This window comes from Loxodonta africana, chromosome 2, assembly GCF_030014295.1.
Source record: "Loxodonta africana isolate mLoxAfr1 chromosome 2, mLoxAfr1.hap2, whole genome shotgun sequence".
Lineage (NCBI taxonomy): Eukaryota > Metazoa > Chordata > Mammalia > Proboscidea > Elephantidae > Loxodonta > Loxodonta africana.
The window spans coordinates 121,964,261-121,988,522 of record NC_087343.1 but is presented as its reverse complement, the minus strand read 5'-3'; the positions used below and the strand labels follow the sequence as shown (position 1 = coordinate 121,988,522).

General features: G+C 38.2%; 1 protein-coding gene across 9 annotated transcripts in view; it reads right to left on the bottom strand.

Annotated features, from left to right (window-relative positions):
• Nucleotides 1-24,262, bottom strand: part of APC (APC regulator of WNT signaling pathway) — a 159,397-nt gene that overhangs the window by 75,381 nt on the left and 59,754 nt on the right. For 6 of the 9 annotated variants that reach the window (XM_064274918.1, XM_064274938.1, XM_003405008.4 and 3 more), the window contains exons 2-3: nucleotides 14,854-15,006; nucleotides 129-213 (exon numbers count right to left, since the gene is read on the bottom strand). In XM_064274918.1, the coding sequence (XP_064130988.1) occupies nucleotides 129-213; nucleotides 14,854-14,988 (220 nt within the window). In that variant the 5' untranslated portion in view covers nucleotides 14,989-15,006. The remainder of the gene's footprint in view (nucleotides 1-128; nucleotides 214-14,853; nucleotides 15,007-24,262) is intronic. The other 3 variants (XM_064274955.1, XM_064274965.1, XM_064274974.1) reach the window with 1 other exon arrangement.

Here is a 24,262-nt window from a genome sequence, read left to right as displayed (position 1 = left end):
TAAGACTCATATAACAAGAAAGCTGACACAAACACTCAAATCAAGAGAAGCCGCACTTGAATCTACACATATATATTTGACAATTTGAATTTTAAAAATTACTTTAAAACACTTTTTAAAATTCCTACCTTTAAGTCGTTCTAGTAAGTCAATCTGTCCAGAAGAAGCCATAGCTTCATCTTCAATACTTCCTTGTAGCTGCTTAAGTACTTCCTGTAAAAAAAAAAAAAAGAATACTACATATTAACACGACAAAATTCCAAATAATTTCTTGAAGATGGGATTCTAGTTTCTCGGCATTTAGGTATGCTGAGGAAAAAGCTCCTTCCGATCAACCTGAAAACATACTGTAAACTGTAAAGCACTCTACATGTATTATCTATTATTAGTTATGGACAATAAATCATACCCAACAATAATGGTGATATTTTGATAACGGTGATTATGAAGACAGTCGCCATGCTAGATACTATATGGAATGTTTAGCACAGTATCTCTATTTTTGAAAACAATACAATTATTTGTTTTTCAAATAAACCAACAGACTCAAAATAAAACCTTCTTTTTGCTTTAATAAACTTTGGGATGTTTTACTCTACAACAGTTAATGGTGTAGTCGTCAAGGATTCCAAAGCCATGAATTCAGTCAACCTCAAGGAGGCCTGGACTGTGCAGCTGAAGCTGGCAAAAGAGAGGTCCTATCTTCTGGACCCAAGCATTCGTACTACATATCCCTCTGGCACCACAGGGTAAGTGCTCTCAGAAAACGAGCCTCTGCTTATTTCTTTTCTGTCCTCTTAAGTTTCGTTTGGCATATTTGTTTGAAAAACTGGTTGTTTGATTAAGGAGAATCTTTCTTAGATTTTTGCTTGATCATTGGTTAAGAGTGACATTTAGTAACTCTCGGTAAAACTGCAGTTTAGTGTCCAGATTCAGACATTAGAAACTTTAAAGAGGTAATCCTATTCTCAAAGAGCTCTGGTTTCACCATAAGCTGCAAAATTCAGGCATGGGTCAACCAGTAAAAGCCATTAGGGTGGTTGCCAGCGCTCACTGTGAGTGTTAAAGACTCCTGTGACAGGATTAGGTAGTCCCGAGACAAGCTAGAGCACCAGGCTGCCTGCTACCCATAAGCTAACTCAGGTACGTGTTGGTCTAAGCGAAACACTGCTCAAATCCAACGGTGTTCCTCATTAGGGTTCTTTTTGTGACTCAGAGAAAACCTGGGAAAAAAAAAAATAAAAAATTTTTTTTTTTGTATAGTGCTGTTTTTTGAAATTCGCAGGGGGAGGTGGAAGCTCCTGACCTGTTTTGCCAAATTCGCAGGGAAAAGTGGCAGCTCCTGATCTGTTTTATGAAATTTGCAGAGAAGTTGTAGCACCCTACCTGTTTCATGATATACTTTCTCAATAAACAATCACAATAAAATCATCGGTAGCTCCTTTAAAATACTTTCCAAATCAGAAGAACTAGTATATTTAAGGTCTAAAATAAGAGACTAGGCCTGTAGCCAGCAGAATGAATTAAGTTCAAAACGACGGAAACCAAAAGGTTGAACTTTAGAGCTTAACATCTTTGATAAATGTACTGAGACACTGGTTTCAGGTTCATATTTAAAAACACTATGAACTGAATATACTAGAAGTAATTTGGAGTTTCAGCGACCACTTTGAGAAAAATGAGCTTTCATTTGTGTTGTCTTTTCCTCTCCGGGGAACTTCTGCTTGATGCTCAGGTTTTGTTTCCTCCATCTGAGGCTCTGGCAAGGTAGTTTTATCTAGAACCAGTTTTATCCATTGAATTTAGTCAATTTTACCAAATACTGCTGTATACACTTTAAAGAAACTAGAATCCCCATATCCTTGTTTTGTGTGATATTGTTCAGTGAGTTTATGTGATCTGTCTCCTTTTGTTCTGAGAGCTTGCTTTTGGTCCAGAGCATTGTGTCTTAACTTTCTGGCTTGTATCAGATTAGAGGCTATGGCTGACAGCTATTGACTTTGTAAGGGCTGACAAACAAGAAACTCTGCCATACCCACTGAAGATATTTTTTAGTTGTTTTTCAGCTTCTAAACCCCTGGAAGATCCTCGCCTGGGTGTTAGAGACTGATGGCTCAAACAGGCTAAGACCAGTTGCGGTGAAGTGTTATCCGTTCTTAAGATGACCTCTCCGGAACAAAAGTGCCATTAAAAGACTAGAAGGAACCAAAGTGTTACAGTACAAAACTGAGGGAAAGCATTCAGAGAAGCAAGCGGTCCGACACCAGCATCCGGCCCAGAGATCTTCCCCTGCCCAGCTGTTATTATGCATATGATTCTCCAGAAATTGAATGAATTTATAACTTCCTTATTCTGCTGCCCCATAAATGTGTAGTATACCCCTTGACTGGGGAGCCTGATCTGAGAAAATTTTTCCTGGCTCTTTGCTTGCCGACTCACAATAAACATGGCTTTCAATTTCCCAAAGGCTGGTGTCTTGGTCGTTGGTTTCCCTTGCACAAAGGTTAAGGCCCACGTTTGGCTTGCTTACAATTCTGGCGCCCCAGGTGGGACACAGACGGTCTCATTGATCATTTGCCTGGTGCCAGCAGGGCCCTGAGTGGGGGCCACTCGCCTCTCCCTCACCCTCAGTGCATACTTGGATAAGTTTTTGTCCAGGGGATGGGGGTAAGTTCCGGTGCAGCGGGAGGCATCCTCAGCACAAGGTACAAACTGTTCTCTTTGGGAAACTGAAACAAGCCTGGTCTGGAGATGTCTGACGGGTGAGCAAGTGGGTTTATTACTTGGTAAGAACGGCGCCAGGGTACAGAGGTTGAGGAGTGCCTAAGATACTTCCGCTATTGACTCCAGATCTTACGGCTGATTGACTTTAATACTCCCATCTGGTTCAGGTTCTGGTCTAGTAAGAATTTGAAATTGTGAGTCCATCTTGGGGTCTATTTTGTGTCTGTCTATCCATTTATCTGTATTCTGTGCATTTAAAGAGATACAGGGAGCCAACCATTGATCCCCATGTGTTCCGCCTTAGGATGCCTCCTTAGGAACTGGAAACGGGAGGAAGATGTCCTCCTGAGCAGTGAGAGGAACCTCTCCTAGATCTGTTACCTCCACCTTTTGTTCCTGGGCCATCCACAGCAGGCCCACAGGTACCCTCGCAAGTGTTCGTACCCTCAGGTGGTCTTCCAGTGTCTCCTCCAGCATCCTCACCACCAACGCCCTCAGGGCCAGCCCCCCAGGCTGCTGCTCCGGTGCCTTCCTCACTGGTTCAGGCTGGCGCTGTCGCAGAACCTTGTCCTCTTTATCCAAACTTGCAAAAAATGGTCTTCCCACCTCACACCTGGAGCAGTGTGCAATTCGGTCAGGGTGCACTGAGTCCAGAGCCAGGGCAAGGGCACTTCCCGCTCAGAGAGGTTCCAACTGGAATTAATGACCAAGGTGCACCTCGGGGCTTTGGGTGCACACTCCTTTCATCTTAACTGACCTCTTCAAATGGAAAAGGTCACTGCCAGAATATAGGGAGGACCCATGTTAGATGGCAGAATCTTTCCAGAGCACATTTGATACCCACCAACCTACCCAGGTAGATGTTCAGATATGCCTCCAGGGCTCGTTAATGGATTAGGAACATAGAATGGTTCCTGAAAAGGCAAGGCAAGAGGCTGATAGGCTCCATGAAGCAGGGGGAAACCCTGCTAGGAGACCCACTGATTTGGCCATGCTCATGGCCAATCCGAAATGAGACTCAAATCAGGTAGAGTGCCAGGTGTACCTGCACCATTATCAAGAATGCACCATAGAGGGGCTAAGGCGAGGATCCCCAAAGCCAAATAATTTAAACAAAATCCAGGCGTTCCATCAGGGATTGGAGGAGAATCCTTCTTTCTTAGAAAGAATGCTAGAAGCGTTCAAGAAGTATGCTCGTGTCAAGCCCGAAGACCCAACTTTCTAAAAGGTGGTTAACCTGACATTTATCTCCCAAAGTGCCCCTCATATCAGGTGTAAACTTCATAAATTAGAAGGAAGCCTAAAAATGACTACTTCTCAGTTGGTCAAGGCTACTTTCAGAATTTACAACAACAGAGACCAGGAGCAGGAAAATAAAAGGCAAAAGGAAATGAAGCAACAAGCAGCCCTGCTCACAGCAGCTTGGGCAGGACCCCAGGGAGCTGTATGCATCGAGGAAAGGTAAGTTCCCCAGGCCCTCATCCACCAGCCCCCAAGAAGGGAGGACCGAAGCACCCAGCAAAGCTGGGACCTCAGCAGTGTGCCCGCTGCAAATGGAAAGGCCACTGGAAGCATAAATGTCCGAGCTGACCCAAGCAAGGAGCGTGCGGGTAGGGGTGGGGCCTCCCCAAGTGAGGGCTCCAGGTGCTCTAGACCAGTGAAAGTGACCAGGAACGACGAGGCCCCGGGGCTCCACCACCAGCTGGGGCCATCCCCATCTCCCATGAGGAGCACTGGGTACAAATGAAAGTGTGAAACCAGCTAATGGACTTTTTATTTGACACAGGGGCCATGTATTCAGTTTTAAATGTGCAGAATGGCCCCTTGTCTTCAAAATCCCTAGCAGTGACTGGTGTTTCTGGGCAAACTATCCGTAAGAATTTTCTTCAACCTTTTGACCTTTTCGTGCATGAGAGACAAGGATTAGGACTGGGTGTCCTCACCCAACAACTTCGGCCCTGGAGAAGACCAGTAGCCTACTTCTCCAAAGAATTAGACCCCCATAGCCAAAGGACGGCCCCCTTGTATCTGCGCAGTGGCTGCGGCCGAGAAGTTTACTCTTGGACAACCCACCATGCCCACTTCACATTATGTTATTACAGTTCTACAAAAGAAAGGAGGACACTGGCTTACCACAGGAAGACTAGGAAAATACCAGGCAGTGCTCCCAGATAACCCAAATGTCCAACTGAAGGCTGTCTGTACCCTAAACCCAGCAACCCTCCTTCCAGAAATGAATGAGGCAGAACCAGAACACGACTGTATCCCATTCATTGATGAAGTTTTCTCCAGTAGGCCTGATCTACATGATGAATCTCTGTCTAATCCAGATCTTGAGTTATTTACGGATGAGAGCTGCCTCATGGAAGGAGGGATATGGTGAGCCAGTTATGCAGTCGTGACCCTACATAAGACCTAAGGAGCAAAAGCTTCCCCCCCAGGAAACTCAACGCAGAAGGCAAAACTTACTGTGATAACCAGAGCACTGGAAATGAGTAAGGATAAAGGAGTTAACATTTTTTTACAGATTCTAGGTATGCCTATTCTTTTGTCCATATACATGGAGCCACCTAGAAAGAAAGAGGACTTCTGACCTCAGCCAACAAAGAGATAAAGTACGGGCTTTATCTTGTCTCAACCAGGCCCTTAACGCTGGCGAGCGTACCCTTGGGTATACGTCCCCCAGTTCAGCTTCTGTTCAAGTTTTCAATGCATTCCCTAAGCATAGTAAACGAGCTGTAGAGCTCATCATAGCTGGGACAAGTACAGCAATCAGATTTCTAGCCTCTTTTTTGGGAGGGGTGTTTGCATGCCATGAGGTCATCCTCCAAAACCTAACTTGCTCAACTGAAGTCATTGCAGAGTCAACAGCCAAATTTAGAGGCCCAACAAAAGGGCCTTGACTCTCTACTTAAAGTGGTTTTGGACCACCAAATTGCTGAAATAAAAGTAAAAAGGATATATGAACAGGCCTCCTGGCTACATAAATTTAATCAAAGAAACCCACTGAGCGATGAAATCTGGAAACAAATCAAGCAGGCACTTCCCAGTCTCACCAGGTTTCTCCCTTTTATAGGACCTTTAGTTTCCTTTATCATTTTATTAATTTTTGGCCCATGTTTGTTAAAATTCCTTGTTAATTTTGTCACTCAAATGCTGAAAGCTTCAGGGCTATTCCTTATGGAAATCTCTTAAAGCCACGGTTATATACCCCCCAAACTGCACATTCAGATAAAAGGTCAGAAATCTAAACTTTTTTTTTTTTAATGATTTTTATTGAGCTTTAAGTGAACGTTTACAAATCAAGTCAGTCTGTCACATATAAGCTTATATACACCTTACTCCATACTCCCACTCACTCTCCCCCTAATGAGTCAGCCCTTCCGGTCTCTCCTTTTGTAACGATTTTGCCAGTTTCTAACCCTCTCTACCCTCCCATCTCCCCTCCAGACAGGAGATGCCAACACAGTCTCAAGTGTCCACCTGATACAAGTAGCTCACTCTTCATCAGCATCTCTCTCCAACCCATTGTCCAGTCCCTTCCATGTCTGATGAGTTGTCTTCGGGAATGGTTCCTGTCCCGGGCCAACAGAAGGTTTGGGGACCATGACCACCAGGATTCCTCTAGTCTCAGCCAGACCATTAAGTCTGGTCTTTTTATGAGAATTTGGGGTCTGCATCCCACTGTTCTCCTGCTCCCTCAGGGGTTCCCTGTCAGGGCAGTCATCAGTTGTGGCCAGGCACCATCTAGTTCTCCTGGTCTCAGGATGATGTAAGTCTCTGGTTCATGTGGCCCTTTCTATCTCTTGGGCTCATAGTTATCGTGTGACCTCGGTGTTCTTCATTCTCCTTTGATCCAGGTGGGTTGAGACCAATTGATGCATCTTAGATGGCCGCTTGTTAGCATTTAAGACTCCAGACTCCACATTTCAAAGTGGGATGCAGAATGTTTTCAAAATAGTATTATTTTGCCAATTGACTTAGAAGTCCCCTTAAGCCATAGTCCCCAAAACCCCGCCCTTGCTTCGCTGACCTTTGAAGCATTCAGTTTATCCTGGAAACTTCTTTGATTTTGGTGCAGTCCAGTTGAGCTGACCTTCCCTGTATTGAGCATTGTTCTTCCCTTCACCTAAAGTAGTTCTTATCTACTAACTAATCAGTAAATAACCCTCTCCCACCCTCCCTCCCTCCCCCCGCCCCCGTAACCACAAAAGTATGTGTTCTTCTCAGTTTAAACTATTTCTCAAGATCTTATAATAGTGGTCTTATACAATATTTGTCCTTTTGCATCTGACTCATTTCACTCAGCATAATGCCTTCCAGGTTCCTCCATGTTATGAAATGTTTCACAGATTCCTCACTGTTCTTTATCGATGCGTAGTATTCCATTGTGTGAATATACCACAATTTATTTAACCATTCATCTGCTGATGGACACTTTGGTTGCTTCCAGCTTTTTGCTATTGTAAACAGAGCTGCAATAAACATGGGTGTGCATATATCTGTTCGTGTGAAGGCTCTTATTTCTCTAGGGTATATTCCGAGGACTGAGATTTCTGGGTTGTATGGTAGTTCTACAGGAATCTAAACTTATGCCAAACTTTTTACTTGGCTCTGCCCCTCCTCAGCAGAAAGCACCCAAGGGCAGTCATTGGTGCCTTTCCCATGATTGGCAAATCAGAGGAGAGAATTTTAAGGGTGACTAACAAGAAACTCTGCCATGCCCACTAAAGATATTTTCTAGTTATTTTTCAGCTTCTAACCGCCTGGAAAATCCCCAGCTGGGTGTTAGAGACTGGTGGCTTGAAGAGGTTAAGGCCAGCTGTGGCCCGCAACGCATGTGCAGGGAAGCTTTGCACATTCTCGAGATAATCTATCTGGAACGAAAGTGCCATTAAAAGACTAAATAAGTATCATTAAAAGGAACCAAAGTACTGCAGTAGAAAACGTTCAGAAGCAAGTGGTCCGACACCAGCACCCAGCCCAGAGATCTTGCCCCACCCCACTGTTACTATGCATATGATTCCCCAGAAATCTAATGAATTGTACAACTTCGTTATTCTACCGCCCCATAAATGTGTAGTATACCGCTTGAGTGTAGAGCCTCATCTGAGAAAATTTTTCCCGGCTCCTTGCTTGCTGGCTCACAATAAAAATTGCTTTTGATTTCCCAAAGGCTGGTGTCTTGGTCACTGGCTTTCCGTGCACACTGGGCAAGGCCCACATTTGGCCCGCTTACAGTTTTGTAAGGCTGTCTTAGAACCTCAGTTCTTTCTTCATCCAGAAAAACTGTGTTTTGTGTCTGTCTTATGATTTGGACTTTTAGTAGCTACTTTGAATGGCTTTAGAAAAAAAAAAAAAGCTAAGATTTTTACGTTTAAGGTCTTTGGTTAAATAACTTAAGCATTGTTTCTTTGTAACCTGTAATAAACTCCTGACAACCCTGAAACTTCATGGAAAGCCACAAAAAATTTTTTTATACAGGAAAAGTGTTAAAAAGCTTTATCTATTACGTTATAAATTACATGGAACAGGCTGTCAAAATCAAGAGAAGTGCTTGATTCTGTTTGGATTAAAATTTATGTTAGGATTTCCTCTTACGTTTTTGCCTAATATTAGACAACAAATGCATAATATTACATCATAACTTTATTATTATTTAATTTTTAACTTGGTCATCGATGCAGTGGTTAAGAGTTTGGCTGCTAACCAAAAGGTAGGCAGTTCAAATCCACCAGCCACTCTTTGGAAACCTTCGGGGCAGTTCTACTCAGTCCTATATGGTTGCTATGAGTTGAAATCGATTTGACACCAATGGGTTTATTTATTTATTTTTTGGTTTAGCATCATCAAAGCCAATGGTTTGACTGTGGAATTCAAACCATTTACCTAGGAAGTTTTTTTTTTTTTTTTAATTACTGTTCAGGTATTTAGAGACTTGATAATCTTGGTATATTCTTGATAAGTCCCGACTATATGGTATTATGTCTCAAGATTATTATGTATTATATCTGAAGCACTTTGAAAATAAGGTTAATCATTATATTTAGAAACATTTTTGTCTGAGTTTTTTTTTTTTTTTTTTAAATCTGATTTTATTTGCCCTTTATGTTATGCTTGTAATTAATTTCTATCAGGTCTTTCACTATTAAGAGTAATACCCTTTTGCTCTGGGCATTGTGCTTTTTTGAAGAATTCAGTCTGTTCTGAGAAACTGACTCCAAAGATCAGAGTGAGAGTTATATTCAGGGTAAATCAGTAATTAGTTTAATTAGTCTACAAGACAGTGTTGTATATACCCATCTAAAGTTTGTAATCAAACTGTTACCCTCTTACTATACAGAAATTTTTGTATCTTAAAGAAACTAGGTTCTCAGAGGAGATAGATTTCATGGTGCACACTCCATTTTATCTTCTGAGAAAGTGATCCATGGTTAATAGGCAAACCAAGGAGGAGCAGCTTACACTTGGGAAGAACACTTAGTATGTTTTAAATAGATTAGCTGAAGACCTCCAACAGGAGAGGTCCATCCTGTATTAAGTTGATAATCATTAATTCTCTAATGGTAACTTGGCTGTCACATATAAGTTTTTCTATACCTTCTCTTTTCTCTAGGCCTTAAAGTGACATCTTTGCTTTTTAACACTTGAAAGAGGTCTTTAGCAGCAGATTTACCCAATGAAATGCATCATTTGATTTCTTGATGCTGCTTCCATGGGCAGTCATTATGAATCCAAGTAAAATAAAATTCCTAACAACTTCAAGCTTTTCTCCCTTTATCATCATGTTGCTTACTGGTCCAGTTGTGAGGATTTTTTTTTTTTTTTTTATGTTGAGTTGTAATCAATACTGAAGGCTGTAGTCTTTGACCTTTATTAATAAATGTTTCAAGTTCTCTTCACTTTCAGCAATCAAGGTTGTGTCACCTGCATATTGCAGGTTGTTAATAACTCTTCCTCCGATCTTGATGCCCTTGTTCTTATGCATATAGTCCAGCTTCTCAGATTATCTGCTCAGCATACAGACTGAATAAGTATGGTGAAAGGATACAACCCTGATGCTCACCTTTCCTGACTTTAAACCATGCAGTTTCCCTTTGTTCTGAACAACTGCCTCTTGGTCTATGTATGGGTTCCTCGTGAGTACAATTAAGTGTTCTGGAATTCCCAATATTTGCAATGTTATCCATAATTTGTTATGATCCACACAATCGAATGTCTCTGCATAGTCAACAAAACACAGATAAACATCTTTTTGGTATTGTCTGCTTTTAGCCAAGATCCATCTGACATCAGCAATGATATTCCTTGTTCCACGTCCTCTTCTGAATCCAGTTTGAATTTCTAGTAGTTCCTTGTTGATGCAGAGCTGCAACTGCTTTTCCATGATCCTCAGCAAAATTTTACTTGTGTGTGATATCTATGACATTATTTGATAATTTCCACATTCTGTTGGAAAGGATCACCCATCTTTGGAAGGGGCACAAACATGGATCTCTTCCAGTTGGTTGGCCATGTAGTTGTCTTCTAAATTTCTTGGCACAGACAAGTGAGATCTTCCAGCACTGCATCTGTTTGCTGAAACATCTAAACTGGTATCTCGTCAACTCCTAGAGCCTTCATTTTTGCCAGTGTCTTCAGTGCAGCTTGGACTTCTTCCTTCAGTATTACCAGTTCTTGATCACACACTGCCTCCTGAAATGGCTGAATGTAGACCAACTCTTTTTGGTACAGTGACTCTGTGCATTCCTTTCATCTCCTTTTGATGTTTCCTGTGTCGTTTAATATCTTTCCTGTAGAATCCTTCAAAATTGCAACTCAAGGCGCGAATTTTTTCTTCAGTTCTTTCAGTTGACAAATGCCAAGCGTGTTCTTCCCATCTGGTTTTATAACTCCACGTCTTTGCACGTTGCATTATAATACTTTACTTTGTTTTCTCAAGGTGCCCTTGGAAATCTTCTGTTCAGCTCTTTTATTTCATCATTTCTTCCCTTTGCTTTAGCTACTCGATGTTTAAAAGCAAGTTTTAGAGTCTCTTCTGACATCCATTTTGGTCTTTTCTTTCTTTCCTGTCTTTTTAGTGACCTCTTGCTTTCTTCATGTATGATGATCTTCCTTGTAGGCATATATATACTACCCTATCCCTCACAGTGTTGTACATCAGGATAGATCTTGAAACGTTCTTTTTGACAATGAGCGCAATGCCATTCCTGTTCAATTTGACATTCCCGGCATAGTAGACCATATGATTATCCAATTCAGAATGGCCAATACCAGTTCATTTCAGCTCTCTAATGCCTACGATATTGACGTTTATGTGTTCCATTTCAGTTTTGATGATTTTCAATTTTCCTAGATACATACTTCGTACATTTCACATTCCTGTCTGCAGCTGTTTCTTCTCATTTTGAGTCATGCCACATCAGCAAATGGAGGTCCCGAAAGCTTGACTCCATCCACGCCGTTATGACTGACTCTACTTTGAGGAGGCAGTTCTTCCCTAGTTGTATTTTGAGTGCCTTCCAACCTGAGGGGCTCATCTTTTGGCACCATATCAGTCAATGTTCTGCTGCTATCCATAACGTTTTCACCGGCTAATTTTTTTCAGAAGTAGACCTCCAGGACCTTCTCACTAGTCTGCCTTAGTCTGGAAGCTCAGCTGAAACCTGTCCATCATGGGTGACCCTGCTGGTATTTGAATACTGGTAGTGTAACTTTTAGCATCATGGCAACACGCAAGGCACCACAGTACAACAAATGGACAGACGTGTGGGATATATAATCATACACTGTGTTAAAAAAAACAATTGAGATTGTTGCAATATTAGAAAATTATTTCTCAGAGACAAAAATGTGTTGTGGTCATATCAGTAAAAAGAAAATGTTATTAATTACAAGAGTGTCTTTTCAGGGGGATTGCTACTTGACCCATTTTTCTCAATATATCGTATTGTTGTTAGGTCTGAACTGATTCTGACTCATAGTGACCCCATGTGACAGAGTAGAACACTGCCCCATAGGATTTTCTAGGCTGAAATGTTCATAGGAGCAGATCACCAGGTCTTCTTCCTACAGTCTCTGGGTGGGTTTGAACTGCCAACCTTCCAGGTAGCAGGCAAGCACTTAAACATTGTGCCACCAGGGCTCCTCAGTATATCATTAGTTATATATAAAACCACAGCTAATTTCCACTGATTTTTGGTTAAACATCCCCTTCAGGTGGTGTAAGATTCTTTTCATTACCAGACATGAGAATACTTGATCGTTAAATCTTCGAAATAAACTATGAAATGTGTTGATCTGAATTTTTATGTATCATTTTTCCTTTTTTTTAAGACTCTGAAGATATGTGTATATGATTTTATAGTTTACAAAGCCATTTATAAGTATAGCATTTTGTCAAAATACAATAAAATTATAAATGCTTCATCAATAATTTCCCTAGAGATAGTTTTTCCTATACCATGTCATTTCACAATTTAAATGCTTCACATATCTGTATCACCATATTTACCTATGCAACATTTGAAAGTCAATGAAGTTGAGTTCTAGACATGGTGTAAAAAGTACAGTACACCATTTTGTTTTTAAGTTTAGCTAAAATTTCTGCCTTTATCTGATTCCAAGTCACATAAATCTCATACAATCTATTTTATGGTATTTTTATTACAGAAAATTTCAGACATATACATAAGTATAGAGACTATTATAACAAAACCCCACATACCCTGACATCCAGATTCAACAATTATCAATTTATAGTCAATCTTGTTTCATCTATACTCATACCCACTTCCTCCACCCCACCCACCAGTTCCACTCCAGATTATTTTGAAAACAAATCTCAGATATATTGTTTTCCTGTAAATACTTTAGTGTATATACCTAAGCAGGAATTCTTTCCAAACACTACCACGTGCCATCATTATACCTAAAAACATAACATTTCCTTGTTATCGTCAAATAGTCATTGCTCACATTTCACTGTTTTTCTTATATTTTCCAGACTGCAGCACACACATACAAATATCTTACAGTTTGTTTTCACTGATCCTATACAATCAACAGCAAAGTTTTATTCTCTTTTGCCACTAGATGGTAGTACTGCATAAATCTATGGCATTCTTTTAAACAATCTGGTTGGCAGAGTTACACTTCATCTTTCTTTAGGATAAATAATTAGGAAATAATCAGGGTAAATAATTAGGTCAATAATTAGGAAACATGATTCAGACTATATAATACATTCCAAAGTCTAGTAAGTGATTCTGGGGGAATCTAACCATCGTTTTTCATTAACTTGAACGTAGGAAGTGCCAATGGTTCCAAGTATCTTTTTACAAATCAAGACTCTAAGACAAAATATGCAAAATAGCTTAGGGAAGAGATACATAAATAATTCATTATAAGGTTGTAATTACTATGATACCATATGACCCAATCCTAAAAAAACACATGAGTGAATTTGCAAAGATATTTGCAAAAGCACATGCTGCTAATAATAATCAATTCATGGTTAAATTCAGACATATTTAAAGTACCAATATTCATGGATAAAGGGCAAACCTGATACTCCATTGCAGAAATTTAAGAGTCTGACTTGTATCGTCACTCTAAGAAATACTTCAATTCTACATGGAGATGGAGCTAAGGGTTGTTTAAAATGTCTCCCAAAAGTGAATTATGAATTTGCTCAAGTAGTTAAACAAAAACGTAAAAAGAGATTGCACAGTTCTGTACTATAAAACAGACACTTACTATCCAGATAGGCCTGCCAGGATGAGTTATCTGAAAAATGTACAACCAAAGTAGCTGAAAGAGTAGAACTCTTGGGAATTTTAAATTTCTGTACCTTTAAACCTTAAAAACACATGCTATATAAAACAATTTTAAATATACAGTAATCAATGTTAAAATGTCAAACTACTCTTATTTAAACTTACTAGGTAACTGACTTGGGTGTTTTTAAGGCCACCCATGGTTTGTAGTAAGAAAAAAAAATGTTTATAGTCTACCTTATATCAAAAATAATTCGAGGTAGGTATCTTGGAGATCCGTCACTGCTGGGACTATTGTACCACAGAAATAGGCAATTAGAATAGAAAAGATTTTTAGATACAGACAGATAAAGAGAAGCCTACAGAATGAGGAAGATCTTGAAATGCATATAGAGCAAAAAGAACTAGAATAGAATAGAAAATGAGTAAGGAATAAGTGTAGTGACCAGACAGGAAGACCAGGTCAAGAAGTCAGATGTTATAATAGCCCAGAGACAGAAACAACACAAAGCAGAAGAGTTTTAAAAAAGGAAAGGAGGTAACATTTTTTGTTGATGATCTCCAAGTCTATAAAGTTATTCAACTTAGTGAGAAGAGAATTTGCCTAAGATACTGGAAATTATAACAGGTAAAGTTTTAACCTCAATTATTTTGAAATGAACATATCTTCCCCTCTACAGAATAAATATTTTATAGCTTTTCTTGAATATTATCAGTTTTTCAATGCTATTTGGCAAATCAATTTTAGGATTTGAAGGCACCATGGAAACCATCTAAGCCTGTATTTTCCAAATAAGGCCTGTATTTTCCAACTGAGACAACTTAAGTCCAGAAGGGTTAAACCAAAGGTCATACAGCTCAGGCAAAGTCAGGAAGAGGACCAGGTACTGACTTTTTAGTTCAAGGCTCTTCTCACTAGGCCACGTTAATTCTCTTGATCATCTATCATTACAGCACTTAAGTGGTGACAAGATCTGAGGGAGTTGAAAGGAAAGGCTATATTTAACATTTGGGATATATTCTAAAGCTGTGAGGCTAGTTTCTATGAACTACACAGAGAACCCAACCTCATTACAGTGATGCTAAAGATGGTGTCTTCTTTTTAAGCTTAAAAACAACTAAGAACCAACTAATCACTAGAGTTTTATATCAATTTTCTTCATATGATTCATTAGCTGAATCTAATACACCTTGTTTAGAAACATAAACGTTAACCTTTGCAAGAGTTTATAGATCACTGCCTAACTTTAAACACACTTTTAAGTAATCAAAGTTTCTTGTCCCCAATTTCATAAGAGAGATTTCTGAATAAAAATGGATAAACTACAATTAAAAGTCACAGTCTTGATACCTTCATATTAGATGCCTCAGTTTCCAGTTTTGTAAGATGATTGGAATTATCTTCTAGCTCTTGTCGAAGATTTGAGTTCTCCATCTTCAGTGCCTCAACTTGCTTTAACAACTGATCATATGAAGCTGCAGCCATCCTGGGCTACACTTGGACCTATAAGGTTAAAAAGGATTTTGAAATTCACTACTCAAAAAAATAAACAAACAAAAAATTGTGGCTGCTTATTTACAAAGAAAGGGATAAAAGAAACAAAACCTTTCAGACATTTATTAACAAGAATTGGGTTAAAATGCTAGTTTCAGTCTCAAAATAATATTGTTCAAGTAGCAGAATGTAAGATGATGAAAACCCGGGGTCTTAGTTGAAGACAAGGATTAAATAAAAGAGAACTTCGGCAGTATTTGACTACATTTGCCTTTTTACAGGTAGACGAGATTTCTATCAAGTAAGACTTTTTCAAGATTTCAAAGATATTTTATCCAGTCTTATAGGTAAAACTTAGGAAATGTATTCATTGATGAGAAATTTATTTATACTGGTAAAATTAGTTTATTTCTGAGTTTGCCCAATAGTTTAGACATACCCAGATTTTTTTTTTTCCCAGAAAATGTGTAAGAATCTAGTCATAATACTCTGTGAAACAGAAGTCACAGAATTTTAGAATGAGAACTCAGAGACTAATGAGATTAGGTAGTCCACAACACAAATTTTCATTTAATAAATGACTAGTCTTAAACATTATCCATGTGGAAGCAGATCTGAAGTTTCAAGAAGATCTTATTAAAAGGCAGTCATTTAACAAAATGGACACGAAGGACAGCAAGGCTGAGACTTTGAATCTTTTTGATAGGAGGATGATTAATAAGAATCACTAATACAAAGTTCTATTATATGTATTCAAAAGGATGAATATAATTGGCCACGCTATGGCATATGTGGTCTTAGGACCCACTGTGTTCAGATTGAGACTAAAAGACACTTAAAGAAAATCAATGATTTTAGAAGTAGAGATTGTCAGAGAGAAGCGAAGCAGAGTCTGCCAGTTAAATTACTTGAGTGTGAAAGAAGAGGAAAGAAAAGAAAAATATAGAAGACAGTCAGGTAATAAGAATTCCCTGGGATGAAGAATTAGAGAATGCTTGGAGTTATATCAAGACCAACCAAGTAAGATTCAGAAGACCTAGATACTCTTTTTAGTTTAATTTAAAATCACTTTGGAATAACTAAAAGTTCTGCCTATTTTAATTGCTAAGAAGTATTACAAAGTTTGTACTGAAGCAATACTTAAAGATTCTGACATTAAAAAAAAAAAAAAGCTTTCTGTAATGAAATCCACTATATGAAATAAGGCAGACAGGTTATACCACTGGCTAGTCATGGTAATGTTGGAGTTCAGTAATTGGAAGTGAAATTAAGGGTCATAGATCTAGTCAATTCTCCAATGCCTAGTCAGTGATAAACCTGGTATAACCCAATAAGATCTGAGGAGGAAGGAAAGCCATGGGAGGTTGGGATCACCTACGAAAGTCTTTTATGGCTAAAGAGAATGAGCACTAGGCTAGTACTTGGAGACTTAGGTCTTAATTTCACTTGCTACCTGTTCTCATATAATTCACAGGATCACTGTTAGGATTAAATAAAAGTAGACTTATAAAAAAAACAGTTGCTGTCGAGTTCATTCCGATTCAAAGCAACTCTATGGGACAGAGTAGAACTGCTCCCACAGGATTTCCAAGGATTTGAAACTGACAAATTTTTGGTTAGCAGCCATAGCTTTTAACCACTGCACCAAGAGGTATACAAGTATATTTTGAAAATATTCATGAAACGTAACTTCCTAAGAAAGACTTAATGTTGATTTACTATTAAAATTACCACCACCACCACCAGTAGCAATGGACAAGAGGTGAGAAAGTAATTCACCCTCTTGAAGAAGACATAGGAGCAATCTCAAGAATGAGAAGAAATTCATGGAAGTGAGCCAGGATTAATAGAACATTTTTCTATTTTATATCATATCCTTAATAAGCAGGTCTTGAAAGCACATTAAAAACCATGGGATGGAGGTGAATATGTGATAGAACTCTAGTAATGCAGGCCTTAAAATGCTTTATTCCAAATGAAATCTTAACAAATACTTTTGCACTGAGCTAAGAGAATAAGAGAAAAGGTAGTAACAGAAAAAAGGGTGGGCACACACATGTATGTCGAGACATAGAGGTTATAATCTTACACAATCATAAAAAGACCACACGGGGAAGAAGAAGAGAAGCTACTGAAAGTGCTCTTTACTGGAGAAATTCAACCCTTCAAATGAACATTAAACATTTGATCTTTTTTCCCTTCTCCAGAACTTCAATCATTAAAATTATAGTCCTTTTTGCTCCAGAAAGCAGGGTGTTTCATCTAATTTTATGGAGGAAAAAAGATGCTTCACAGAGACGTACTTTACCTCATATTCTTTCAGGATGTTGCACCCATCCCTCCCTAATTCAAAATTACTTTATACAAATCACTAAATTATTTAAAATACCTTTTAACAAGAATCTCTCATCAAGTATACCTTAGTTCTCATCAAGAAATATGCAAGTCACTCAACAAAATTAGAAAAAAATCAAAACTTGTGAGACCACATTGCAGTTACCAGGTCTCATGAAATGGGGAAAACTTCTGAATGTTTCACTTTATCAAGGGCATGTAGATATCGTGATTTGTTTTCCTTCAGTTAAGATGCCCACTAAAGAGATCGCACACCCCAAAAGTGGGGGGTTTGGGAGAAGAAAGCAAATAGGACTGATAACTAGACTTTTATCCAAATGTTCAATGAAAAGCAAATTTACAAGTATCCTAAGAAATTAAGGCAGGGAGGCAGAAAAGTTTCAGCGTAAGAAAAGGATACTCAATTAAAATTAAATATGGAGGATTCATTATTATTAAGACGTTTAGAATTACTTTTTTAAAAAAGTTTAAGGTGCTGCTTTTATTGTTTGGTTTAAGTGAATTAAAAAATACATGTTTATGAGTACTTTAAGAGACAGTAATGAAAAAAATACCAAGAGAAACAGCGGAAACCGAAACGAATATGGAATACTACTTTGCTCAAGTTTATGAATATAAATTTGAACACCTAAATAAAATAGTTTACTAGAAAATACAATTTACCAAAAATGACCCAAAAAGAGATGGAAGGGCTAATAAAATTTACAACTGAGAAGTTCTCACTATTAGAAAATCTATTATATCATTCAACATAGAGATAAATACATACAAAAAAAAAAAAGGTCATGCCAAAGATGACAAAGAGGCATTTTACAAATCCAACACCTATTTTTGTTGAAATACTAATTAAAAAATTTCCTTATTTAATGTGATCTATATCAGCCCCAAAGCCAGAACCACACTTAATGTAGAAATACTAGACACAGTCCTAAAGTCAGAGAAAATCTGTTTTTACCACTGTATTTTTTTTTTTTTTATTAGTCATAATATTAGTCAACACAAAGGGAAGAATGAAATCTGGCATGAAAAATTAGAAAGCAAAACTATTACAAGAAGATATAACTGATATACAAAAAAAAATCAACTGAAGTATTACTCTAATAAGGTAGTTTAGTAATGAAGTTTAGTACAAAATCAACACACAGAAATCTTTCATGTGCAAAGAGGAATAAGATCGAAGATAAAATAGAAGATTTTATTTGCAGTAACAACAACAACAAAAACAAATAAAAACCCAAGCATAAATTGAACAATATCTAAAACTTACATGAAGAAAACTACAAACACTTCAGAACTACACAAAAGTAGACTTTAACAAATGGAAAAACTGACCTTGTTTTTATTTACAGGAAGATTTAACATACTAAAGACGTCAGTTGTCCCTAAATTAATTTACAAGTTTTACACAATCCCAATAAAAATACTATTTTAAAACATGTTGTATCTTGTTCTTCTGAGGCTAAACATTAAAAAAAAAAAAACCGGGTAAAAATAGCCTTAAAATTCTGAAAAAAGAACAGCATGGAGGAGTAAATCTACATATAAAAATACTGTAATACCCCTTTAAATTAAACTGCATATAGTTTATTTAACTGTATTCTACCAACAGGTTAATTTCTTAGTTTTGACGATTATACTATGGATACCTGAGATGTTAACATTGGGGGAAGCTGAGTAAAGGATATATGTTAACTCTCTGTACTATTTTTCCAACTCTTCTGAAAGTCCAAAGTGTTCTAAAAATACAAAGTTAAAAAAAAAAAAAAAAAGTTGTAATGTTGGCATACGAATAAATGCATAAACTACTGGAACACAAATTTAAAAAATGTCAAAGTAAATACATGCAAATTTAGTATATGATAAAGGTAACATTTCAAATATCTGTTGGGAAACAAAACAGTCATGAAGAAAAAGATTAAATTGCATTGATTTTTCATACTACACACCAGGCTAAGTTGCAAAAGGATTTAACTGTTAAAAAACAAAATAAGTAAATAAACAAAACTCAAGAAAGAAACATGCATGCACTAGAAGAAAACAAAGGTGAAATACATCTAAAAATATCTCTGAAAAGAGAGAACTTTTTAAACTAGGACTTAAAATGCAAAAACAGTAAGGAAAAAGTTAGAAAATTTTGATTATGTAACAGTAAGACAAAACAAAAAATCTAAAACAACAAAAACTTACACTCTGCAAACGATACTGGAGAAATAAAATGATTAAAACACGAGAAAAAAATATTCACAACCTATCACAGACAAAAGGTTAAAAGGCAAGAATCAATCATTTATCCTGTTCTTTCCTATATGAAATGTACCACCAGACAACCAAATGTAGTGGAGGGGAATTTCTCTACATGGAAATTTCCTTATAGAACTATTCCAGCTAAGAAATAAAGAAGAAATAGAATTACAAATTCACCATAAAACAGCCCCTGGAATTGGTCATCAATGGATGCTAACAAACAGTATATGTCTCCTGATAGTATAACACATCATCACCTATAAAGTTGTCTTTTTAAAAATTTAAACCTGTGAGGCGGGGCCAAGATGGCAGAGTAATCAGCAGCTTCCTTTTTTCCAAACACCCCAAAAAACATGTGAATTGATTATATATGACAATCTAGGAACCCTGAACATCAAAGACAAAGTTGAGGAATCAGACTAAGTGGCAGATGTAGGGAGAGACGATTCAGAAGCAGTGAGGGGTTGCCAGAACTGATGCTGCTGGCACCAGCACCCTGCAGGCTGGATTGGCTGGCGTATGCAAGGCGAGGCAAGCAGTGGCACTTGCAACACGTTTTCCACATTAGGAGAGACCGGGCAGCAGAGAGTCTGCTCAAGCCTCCAAAACCAGTGAGATGCGGTGCTCAATAGGCAAAAGATAAGTACAACCATTTAACCTACCGCGATCATCAAAAAACACCCCCTCTTTGGTTAGCGTCTCTCTCCCATTTACCTGCCCCCTCCCCGCTCTGCTCCAGGTCTGGTCTGGCTTCAGTGACTGCTGCGCCTGCTGGGCTGGAAGTTGGGCTGGAAGTAGGAGCCGTAGCACACCCTAAGCCATTCTCCCGGCTTTGGAGAGGGAACAAATTAATGAACAGGAAAAAACAATCTGCCAGCTCCCCTAAGCTGGGAACTCAGGGCAGGCACAGACTCTTTTCCTAGGCATAGGCATAAGGGGTCCACGGACTCTGAATGCTTTTCACCCCTACACAGGCCTGTGTGGGACCATCTCAATGGCACAGGCCCTCATTAACACAGTACAACAGACTATATATCTGAAAGCTATTTTCAATCGCATCAGCTATGAAGGGGAGTGGCAGATTTGTGACATTTGACACTGCCCTACCCATTAAGCAGGGTCCTTCCTACCCACATCAGGGCCTAAGAACTGGTGGCTCCACCTACTTCACCTAGCCACCACAAGAGGTCCAAGAATAACTGATGCCTCCCAGTCCTTATAGCCAATAGCACTGGGTGCCCATAATCCAGCTACAAAACCCATCCATCTATGCATTCTAGGAAACAGGGACACGCTTTCCACCCAGACACTCAGGGGTAGCTGTCAACCCCCTGCCTTGCTCAGCACATGACACCCTACATCAGCCAGATACCTGTGCCTACTCCAATCGGCCCTGCCTGTCTAGGACTGCAGGTGAAAGCCTGCACCACACACTTGGTGATCAATGACCTGGACACCTAATCTGAATCACACAAGAAAAGTAAACAGACTCCTGGGCTCACATAAAAAAAAAAAAAAAAACCTAGTAACAATTCTAACCACCTGATGACAAGACATGTGCGCTTCAAAGACAACAATAATCAAATGGCTCACACAATCAGCCTATTTGGGCATATCAAAACAAAACAAGAGGCTAGGACACAGTAAGCAAACATAAAATAAATACAATAACTTATTGATGGTTCGGAGACAACAGTCAATATCAAATTACATGAAAAGGAAAACCATGACGACTTCCGCAAGCCACCAAAATAAAGACCAAGAAACATTCCTGAAGAAGAAAATTTCTTGGAATTACTGGAGGTAGAATTCAAAAGATTAATATACAGAGCTCTTTAAGAAATCAGGCAAAATGCAGAAAAAGCCAAGGCACACACAGACAAAGCAACAGAGGAATTTAAGAAGGTTATGCAAGAGCACAATGACAAATTTAACAGGCTGCAAAAATCCAAAGAGAGACAGCAAACAAAAATCCATGAGATTAACAATAAAATTTCAGAATTAAACCACTCAATAGAAAGTCACAGGAGAAGAACTGAGGCAATGGAAGTTAGAATTAATGAGACAGAAGATAAAGCACTTGATACCAACTTATCTGAGGAAAAATCAGATAAAAGATTTAAAATAAGAAGAAACCCTAAGAATTATGTGAGACTCTATCAAGAGGAATAACCTAGGAGTGACTGGAGTACCACAACAGGGGAGATAAACAGAAAATACAGAGAAAACTGTTGAAGATTTGTTGGCAGAAAACTTGCCTCATATCATGAAAGATGGGACGATAACTATCCAAGATGTTCATCAAGCCCCACACAAGGTAGATCCCAAAATAAAGTCACCAAGACATATTATAATCAAACTTGCCAAAACCAAAGAGAGAGAATTTTAAGAGTGGCTAGGGATAAATGAAAAGTCACTAAGACTAAGCTTGTACTACTCAGCAGAAACTATGCAGGCAAGAAGGCAATGGGATGACATACATAAATCCTTGAAGGAAAAAAATTGCCAACCAAGAGTTGTATGTCCAGCAAAACTGTCTCTCAAACACAATGGCGAAATTAGGGCATTTCCAGATAAACAGAAGTTTAAGGAATTTGTAAAAAACAAACCGAAATTATGAGAAATACTAAAGGGAAATCACTGGATAGAATATCAATAATATCAGGTAACAATTGAAGACTAGGTCGCAGGACAGAACGACCAGATATCAACCCAGATAGGGAAGTCACAAAAATAAATCAGAGCTAAAAAACACTGAAAATAGGGAAACAGAAACTTCAGTATGTAAAAGATGACAACATTAAAACAATAAAGAGGGATTAATAATGTAGTCATAGATCTTTCATAGAGAGAGGAAATCAAAGCAATACCAAGAAATAAAAGATTGGTTTAAACGTACAAAAATAGGGGTAAATATTCAGATAACCACAAAAGAAACTAACAGTCCTACACATCAAGATAAAAATAAAAAAAAAAATAAAGACTCGGCAAATACAAAATCAACAATGATGAAAATACATAAAGAAAAATGACTCGGGACAGAAAAGTGGTACAGAGAAACTGTCAATAACACACACAAAAATACATCAAAATGACAGCACTAAAATCATAAGCTCATTGCCATCGAGTCAATTCTGACTGATAGCAATCCTACAGGACAGAGTAGAACTGCCACACAGGGTTTCCAAGGAGCACCTGGCAGATTTGAACTGCCGATCTTTTGGTTAGCAGTTGTAGCACTTAACCACTACGCCACCAGGGTTTCCCAAGAAATTCATACCTGTCAATAATTATGCTGAATGTAAATGGACTAAACGCACCAATAAAAAGAGAGAGTGCAGAATGGATTAAAAAACACCATCCATCTAAATGCTGCCTACAAGAGACACCTTAGACTTAAAGACAGAAACAAACTCAAAGGATGGAAAAAAATATATAAAGAAAACAACAATCAAAAAAGGGCAGGAGTGAAAATATTAATCTCTGACAAAACAGACTTTAAAGTTAAATCCACCACAAAGGGTAAGGAAGGACACTATATAATGATTAAAGGGTCAATACAAAGACATAACCATAATAAATATTTACGCACCCAATGACGGGGCACCAAAATACATAAAACAAACTCTAGCAGCATTGAAAACAGAAATAGACAGCTCCACAATAAGAGTAGGAGACTTCAACACACCACTTTCAGTGAAGGACAGAACATCCAGAAAGAAGCTCAATAAAGACACAGAAGATCTAAATGCCACAATCAACCAACTTGATCTCACAGACATATACAGAACGCTCCACTCAACAACAGCCAACTACACTTTCTTTTCCAAGACACATGGAACATTCTCCAGAACAGACCACATATTAGGTCATAAAGCAAGCCTTAACAGAATCCAAAACATCAAAATATTTCAAAGCATCGTTTCTACCATAAAGCCATAGAAGTAGAAAACAGTTAACAGAAAAAGCAAGGTAAACAATTCGAATACGTGGAAACTGAATACCTTGCTCAAAAACTCCTGGGTTATAGACGAAATTAAGGACAGAATAAAATTCAGAGAATCAAATGAGACTGACAACATATCCTACCAGAACCTCTGGAACATAGCAAAAGCAATGCTCAGAGGTCAATTTATACCAACAAACGCACACATTCAAAAAGAAGAAAGGGCCAAAATCAAAACAACTCGAAGAAGTAAAAAGAGAGCAGCAAAAGAAGTCTTTGGGTGACAGGAGAAAGGAAATAATAAAAATTAGAGCACAATTAAATGAAACAGAGAATAGAAAAACAATTGAAAGGGTTAACAAGACCAAATGCTGGCTCTCTGAAAAGATCAACAAAACTGACAAACCACTGGCCAAACTGACAAAAGAAAAACATGAAAGAAAAGCAAATTAACCCAAATAAGGAATGAGATGGGTGATATCACAGCTGAACCAATTGAAATTAAAAGAATAATAATAGAATACCATGAAAAATCATACTCCCCCAAAAATTGAAAACCTAAAGGAAATGGGCAAATTTCTAGAAACACGCTACCCACCTAAACTAACAAAACAGAGGCAGAACAACTAAACAAGCCTATAAAAAAAGAAGAGATTGAAAAGGTAATTTAAAAACTCCCAACGACAAAAAAAATCCCTGGCCCTGGCGGCTTCAATGGAG